We start from the raw sequence: 7,498 nt of genomic DNA on the forward strand, positions 1-7,498 counted from the left end.
GGCCTGATCTGGGTCACAATGCATGAGCTCCCTTGGCCAGCCCATTGCTTCACGCCTTCCGCTGTGTAATCTTCGCTGGGCGTTTCTTTTGTCTAGTGACCTGGCGCTGCGGAACTGCTTACTCACGGCTGACCTGACAGTCAAAATCGGCGACTACGGCCTCTCTCACTGCAAATACAAAGTAAGTCTGCTTTGGGGGCGGGAGCCAGACAGGGAGCACAAGCCAGTGTTGATGGTGGGGTTTGTGTTCAGGGCCCCTGCAAGGCTGATGTTGGGAGCAGCCTTCTTGGGGATGAGGGGCAACTTGGCTCTCTTGAGTGCAAACATTTTAAGGGGAGAAAAGGCAGGAGGAACAAGTGGTTGGCAAGCAGGACTGTGCCTGCTTCACCGGGGCATGACCGTATGCAGGGACCTGCCAACATAAATCTGGAGGCGGGCTGGGAAGTGGGGATTGCGATTCTCCCAGCAACAGTGTGAACATGGCTTAGTGGAGACAGTCTTATTCTCCATCACCAGCGGTTCTTGGGTTGAGTGGACTAGGCCACCTTTATCATAGAATTGGAAGGGACTCGAAGGCTCATCTAGTTCCAAGACCCTGTAACATAGGAATCTCAGCTGAAGCATCCACAACAGGTCGCGATTGCTGTTTCTGTTGGTGCCAGTTTGACGTTGTCTTGCTTTGCCCCTGCATGCCTGGCAGGATGACTACTTTGTGACGGCTGACCAACTGTGGGTACCCCTGCGCTGGGTGGCGCCTGAACTCATCGACGAGGTGCATGGCAACCTACTTATTGTTGACCAGACCAAGACCAGCAATATCTGGTGAGAAAATCAGGGGTGGTACGGGTGGGAAGGAGCTGTTTCTGGGGTGTGTGATCTTGGGAGGATGGGATAGCAGCAACGTGAACCCTTAGGCCAGATTTGGCGGGGGTGGGAGGGGAGCAGTGATTTTACTGAGCCAGGTAAACATCTCTTACAACATCTCATCACTAAGTAATATTTTACAGTGGCTGTCATGCAAGTTCTATTTTGGTAGCCCCACAAGCCAGCGGGCAACTCCCTGGCTTAGGTTACATTTTGCTCGAAAACAACCGAACGGAAACCTTTGGCCAGGAAAACTATGATTACAGTGCAACATGGGATATGCCTGCTGAGTTTGCTGCTCCTGTGTGATGTGCACCTTGGTAAATCTCCCTGCTGGGCTACTGTAGCACATTCTACATGGGACGACTACTGAAGGCGCAACTGGTCCAGAATGCAGCAGCTGGAATAGTTTCTCTTGGTAGCTACAAGGAGCACGTATTTGGTTTTTATTAGCTGGTGTAATTGTTTGGGTTCCTTTCAGCTTATTTTCCCCTTCCCACAGTTTTACCCACATTTTCATTGTAATTTGATTCTGTGTCTCCCTCCCCCTTAAAGATAGTTGTCCCTTTTGAAGGATGAGCTGTGCATTTGCCAAACAAATAAATGCACCAGCCCTGGGTTCAAAGGGCCTGGGTGACCCGGCGCTCTCCCTCTATGGTGGTGCCACCTGCCACTCGTGTGTGCTTTGAGCCCCCTCTCTCTTGGCAGGTCCTTGGGCGTGACCATCTGGGAGCTCTTTGAGCTGGGCAGCCAGCCCTACTGCCACTACTCGGACCGGCAGGTGCTCACCTACGCCATCAAGGAGCAGCAGCTTAAACTTCCTAAGCCGCAGCTCCCACTCTCACTGTCTGACCGCTGGTGAGTGAAGCAGGGCAATTGGGGGGAGGGCATGGCATCCCATGAGGGGCAGAGGTGGCCAGCAGGCACTAAAGGACAAGCGTGGAGGAGGCTGGACCATAGGCAGGTGGGATCAGGTGTGTGGGTAGGCAGGTGCTGATAAACGTCTTTGGTGCCAGACTCCCATCTTAGCCCTCTTGCTAGCAAACAGCACACCAAGCCGCCAGGACTGGCAAATTGCATGCTTGGTAAATGTGTCCTTTAAGTAAGGAGAAAAAAGGCTGCCACTCAGTCAGTAGAGCACAAGCTTTGTTGGTAGCCCCACAAGCCAGTGGGCACTCTCTAGCATAGTTCTAGCACCTCTCAGGTGGGCGCCCAAGGGAGGCACTCATGGTGACTATTTCTAGAAAAATAGTACTGATTACGCCCTTATTTCAGGCATTGTGATATATCGGTACATCACAATGTTTATCTGGGGATATATCATGACATTGAAAGCCAGACATTGCTCAGCCCTAGCGCAAGGTTAGCCACACCTGGTCTAATAAAAGGGTGGCTTTAGGGGCGTGCAGAAGAGAAAGAAGAGTTTCACTAGGGAATTAGGGTAGCAAGGAGCACGTTGCCAAGTAGGTTGCTGGCAAGGAGCAGATTGTAGATGGAGGAAGGCTGGCTCTGTGAATGACGTACAGTGGTGCCTCGCAAGACGAAAAGAATCCGTTCCGCGAGTCTCTTCGTCTAGCGGTTTTTTCGTCTTGCGAAGCAAGCCCACTAGCGGCTTAGCGCTATTAGCGGCTTAGCGCTATTAGCGGCTTAGTGGCTTTTAGCGGATAAGCAGATAAGCGGCTTAGCGGCTTAGAAAAATGGGGGGGGGGAGTCGGAAAACTCGCAAGACATTTTCGTCTTGCGAAGCAAGCCCATAGGGAAATTCATCTTGCGAAGCACCTCCAAAACGGAAAACCCTTTCGTCTAGCGGGTTTTTCGTCTTGCGAGGCGTTCGTCTTGCGGGGCACCACTGTAATTGCTGAGCGTTGTCCCCAGAGCAAAGGAGCAACTGAGTCTCACCTCTCCTCTGCTCTTCCCTATGCGCAGGTACGAGGTGATGCAGTTTTGCTGGCTGCAACCAGAGCAGCGCCCCACTGCTGAGGAGGTGCACCTCCTGCTCTCGTACCTGTGTGCCAAGGGAGCGTCAGAGGCTGAGGAGGAGTTTGAGCGGCGCTGGAACTCCATGAAGCCTGGCAGCGGCGGTGGTGGTGGTGGTGGAGGAGGAGGCTCGGGCTCGGGCTCCAGCCACGTGGGTGTTGAGCTGTCGTCCTTCCCCCTCCTGGAACATTTCTCCAACGATGGCGACGACGTCCTGACCGTCATGGAGACGAGCCACGGTCTGAACTTTGAGTACAAGTGGGACCAAGGGAAGACTGAGCACCTGCCGGCCTCGGCCATGAGCCCTCGTGACGCCGCGCGTTACCACGAGCTCTACTACGCCACCAGCGGCAGCAGCGGCGGAAGAGGGGACGGCAGGCACCTCAGCCTGGGGGTCTCGCCCTCCTGCTACGAGTGCAAAGTGCAGGGCTGCCCTGGCCTGCACACGCCGGGTGTGGTGCCTGTGCTGAGCGCCCACAGCCCCTCCCTGAACAGCGAGTACTACATCCGCATCGAGGAGGCTGCCTCCGAGGGCAGCGGGACGGACCTTGACTACACCATGTGCTCCTACAGCCCGGAGTTTGGCCGCCCCTCCCACTGGCAAGCCAAGGAGGGCTGCTACGAGTCGAACAGCAGCCCCACTGTCTCGCTCACCATGGAGCCCCTGCTGGGGCATTCTGGTGCACATGGGGACAGCGGCCACTGGGAGCCCCCTGACTACTACTCCTATGGAGGGCAAGGGGACAAGGAGGCATCGCCGTACTACGAGGCCTCCGTGAAAGACGGCCCCGAGGACTACCTGCTTGAGGAGCACGGGGCTTCCGAGTGGTCTGTGGCAGCTCCGCAGAAGAGCATATTTGCTGACCCGCTTGGTGTTTCACCCTCGGTGGGCTACGCCTACAAGGAGGAGGCCGCAGTGGCAGACTCGGTCACTCTGGAACTGGGAGAGGAGGAGGAGGAGGAAGAGGAGGAGGAGGAGAACTCGTGTGGCAGCCCTGGGAGCGAAGGGGATGAGAACGACGGGTCCCCTTCCTCCAGCAAGCACTGGACGTCCAACACCTCCGCCAATAACAACAGCTGCCACCTGCTGCCGCCGTGTGAGCCACCTGCCAAAGACAGCTGGTGCTACCGCCACATGATCACTTTCCAGGGGCTCATGGCAGAGCCGCTGTGTACTGTACCCCGTGACGGCCCCACGCTAGGCATCGAGGACTTGCGAGCAGCCCTTTTGGGTGAGGAGCGGGTGGCATCATCTCAGACGGGCTCCCCCTGCCCAGACACCGACTTGCCTTCAGAGGAACGAGCATCAGCCGAGGTTGCCAGCGTAGAGATCGGCGCAGGCGATGCCACAAATCCCTTGACTGAGAGCGGGGTGGAGTGCCTCCTGGCCGCCACCACTCCACCACCACCAGGGGACACGGATTCAGTGGCGTCAACGCTGGAACCTGTCAACAACACGGACGGAGGGGATGCCACCGTGCCAGAGGAGGAGGCACTAGGAACTGGGGAAGACACCGTCGTGGTGGAAGAGGCCTCGGCCGAATGCTCCCCCAAGGTGCCACGAGAGATCAACGTGGACAGTGGCAAGAACACCACGACCAGTGAGCAGGACAGGACACCAGACAAGACGGTTTCGAGCGCCAGCTTCCCTGACTTGGATGAGGCCAGTGACGAGGACACGGCTGAGCTCACATCCGGGGTCTTCACTGACTTCCCAGTTGATTGTACCGAGCGGCAGGACGTCATCGTCACCCTCAAGTCCTTGCAGAAGCAGGTGGAGACCCCTGACTCGCTGGAGTCGCTGGACATCCCCTCCACCACCAGCTCCTGCGAGGCGTTCAGCCCCACAGCCTACGTGCCCTCGAGCCAGCCTAAAGCCTTAGACAGCGGCTACGACACAGAGAACTACGAGTCGCCTGAATTTGTCCTGAAGGAGCCTCACGAGCCACGGGAGCCCGAGGCCTTCACCCAGCTAGAAAAGGCACCAGACGGCCCCGAGGGCCCAGCCACAGAGCTGAGCCTCTCCAGCTCCTTCAGCGCTGAGCTGCAGGGCTTAGACGAGAAGAACCCTTACCGTGACTCGGCCTACTTCTCCGATTATGATACCGAAGGGGGGACTCGGGAGGATGGGGAAGGGGACAGTGATGGTTCTGAGGGGCACGAGCCAGAGCTCCCCCAGACGGACATTGGAGAGTTGGGGAAGGACCCCGCCCAAAATAGCTCAGGTGAGTCTCGGCCTACCTTGCTTGAGCCCACTTGCCCACAGGAAGACGGCATGGGGTGTACCTTTCCTCCAGCGACTAGCGACCAGGGCACGGGGACAAGCCTGTCGCAAGAGCTGGTAGTGAATGGAGTCACTGTTGCTGAGCTGGACTCATCCAGAGGCAAGAGCGGCGAGGCTGTTGCCCTGCCCCAGGTGCCGCCCCCCGCCACCAGGTCCTTTTTCTTGTCTCCTGTGGTTGCGAGTCCATATGTGCCGAATGGGGCTTGTGAGGGAGATGCGGGGACGGGGAGCAATGCAGTGGCAAGGGCAGCAGAGGAACCTGGGGAAGGGCAGGAACGATGCTGCCCTGGCGAGCAGCCCCAGAGCAGCCCTGGGCTCTCGCTGGACCTTTCGGCGGTGCCCTCTCGGCATCCGTCTGTCCCTGCCGAGCTCGAGGAAGAGGAGGACGACACGGAGGACAGCGATGAGTCGGACGAGGAGCTGCGGTGCTACAACATCCAGGACCAGAGCGAGGAGAGCGAGGAGGAGCTGCCCGCTGTGCCCATTGTGGTGGCCGAGAGCCACAGCGCCCGCAACCTGCGCAGCCTGCTCAAGATGCCCAGCCTGCTGGTGGAGACCTTCTGCGATGACCTCGAACGCAAGAAGAAAGCCGTCTCCTTCATTGAAGATGTCACCGTCTACCTCTTTGACCAGGTGAGTTGTTTTCTGGCGGCCTGGAGTTGACAACTGGAAGAGGCCCTCAAGTATGCTTTAGCATACTCACGAATCAAAAGTCGTGTGCCTCTTTCGTAGGAAACGCACATGTTTTGTGCATTCTGCAATTTCCATTCTGCAAGCAACAGAAACACACCACAGCTATAAGCACCTGCTGATCTCTTAACTGAGTATATTTTTCATCGTTTGTTTTGAAAGGTGCTGGTTACCAACATCCCCTAATCTTGATCGTAGTCTTGCAAGTCCGGACAAAGAAACCTTCATCCTAAGCCTCAGATCTTAATTTGAACATGATTCTCAGTTGTTGTTCTTTTTAAAAAAAACAGTTACATTAATATGGGAGTGACCCAAACTTTTTGCAAAGCCTGGGTTTGAGAGCGGGGGACGGGGGGGCGTTAATTATGGCAGCTACCCTGGGAGCAAATAAGGGTAGGAGGGTGTTTATTCCCTAGAGGGCAACCTGGATCCCAGAAGTTGCTCCCAAGAGACAATGAGATAATTATGCCCATTTGTATCTTCTGCGTGCAGGAAAGCCCCACGAAGGAACTGGCAGAGCATCCTTTCCCGGGAGTAACAGAACCTCCTGTGGCGCCACCTGTGCATAAGGACAGCAACGGTTCCCCAAGCCCAGCAGAGAGAACAGATGCCCCCAGCAGTTCGTCGGAAGGGAGCACCTCTGAAGAGAGTAAGGGTAGGAAACCAGAAGGGAACTGAGCAGGGCTCGGGGGGGGGGGGCTGATGTTTCTCCATCACGACACCTGCACAGGCTGCTTTTCTGAGCTCAGCCCATCTAGGTTTGCTTTTGGGTGCAATATTTTTGCACCGCTTCACTATGCAACGGAGATAGGGCACCCTCCAGATGTTGTCAACTCCCAGCAGCCATTATAGCCTTTGGGTTGGGTCAGACTTGGGGATGATGGGAGCTGTAGTCGATGACAACTGGAAGGCCATGTGTCACTTGATTGGACAGATTATGGGCTGCGGATTCCAGCCTCTCTGCATTGCTCCAAGCCAGCGGTTCTCAACCTGTGGGTCCCCAGATGTTGGACTACAACTCCCATCATCCCTGAGCTCTGGCCTTGCTATCTAGGGGAGATGGGAGTTGTAGTTCAACAACATCTGGGGACCCACAAGTTGAGAAAGGCTGCTCCAAGCAGCAGCTTATGTAAAGCAACCTGCATTTGGCCACTAGAGGGGGATGGAAATTGGTCCTGCATAGCAAGACCTTTTGGACTAGTAGGAACTTGGCGATGCAGCAATTGGCCGGGAGGCTAACAGGAAGCAGCAGAGGACAATTGGCCAAGCGGGGGTGGGGTGGGATTTTGGGCCCAGCTCCTTACCCTTCCACTGTGTGTCTTCCCTCTTCAGGTGGTGGTTTTGAGTGGGAAGATGACTTCCCCCTCATGGCAGTGAAAGCATCCGTCATGCCATCGTTGACGTCGGCAGCACCTGAGCCTGCCCTCCCCAGACTGCCACCCACACTAGTGCCAGCTCAGAAGCAGGTGCTGCCCATCCAGTTTTCACGCTTCACAGTCTCACCTGCCCCCGTGTCGAGGTTCTCCATCACACACGTCACTGACTCGGACACCGGTTCTGTAGGAGGTAAGGGGCATTCAGGTAGCAGAAGAAGGGGGCCCCATTGAGAAGGGGTGAGCCCAGAAGTCTCAAGACTGTCGCTGTTTTATGTCCCTGGGTCTGGAGGAAATGTCTGTCAAGCCA

At 56.3% G+C, this 7,498-nt stretch overlaps 1 protein-coding gene across 4 annotated transcripts in view; it reads left to right on the forward strand.

Annotated features, from left to right (window-relative positions):
* AATK (apoptosis associated tyrosine kinase) overlaps window positions 1-7,498 on the forward strand; it is an 87,299-nt gene that overhangs the window by 70,206 nt on the left and 9,595 nt on the right. For 3 of the 4 annotated variants that reach the window (XM_079965348.1, XM_079965350.1, XM_079965351.1), the window contains 6 exons: window positions 97-181; window positions 701-822; window positions 1,573-1,722; window positions 2,791-5,758; window positions 6,308-6,470; window positions 7,148-7,381. In XM_079965348.1, coding sequence (XP_079821474.1) covers window positions 97-181; window positions 701-822; window positions 1,573-1,722; window positions 2,791-5,758; window positions 6,308-6,470; window positions 7,148-7,381 — 3,722 coding nt within the window. The remainder of the gene's footprint in view (window positions 1-96; window positions 182-700; window positions 823-1,572; window positions 1,723-2,790; window positions 5,759-6,307; window positions 6,471-7,147; window positions 7,382-7,498) is intronic. The other variant, XM_079965349.1, reaches the window with a different exon arrangement.

Source organism: Podarcis cretensis (genome assembly GCF_951804945.1).
Source record: "Podarcis cretensis genome assembly, chromosome: 2".
Lineage (NCBI taxonomy): Eukaryota > Metazoa > Chordata > Lepidosauria > Squamata > Lacertidae > Podarcis > Podarcis cretensis.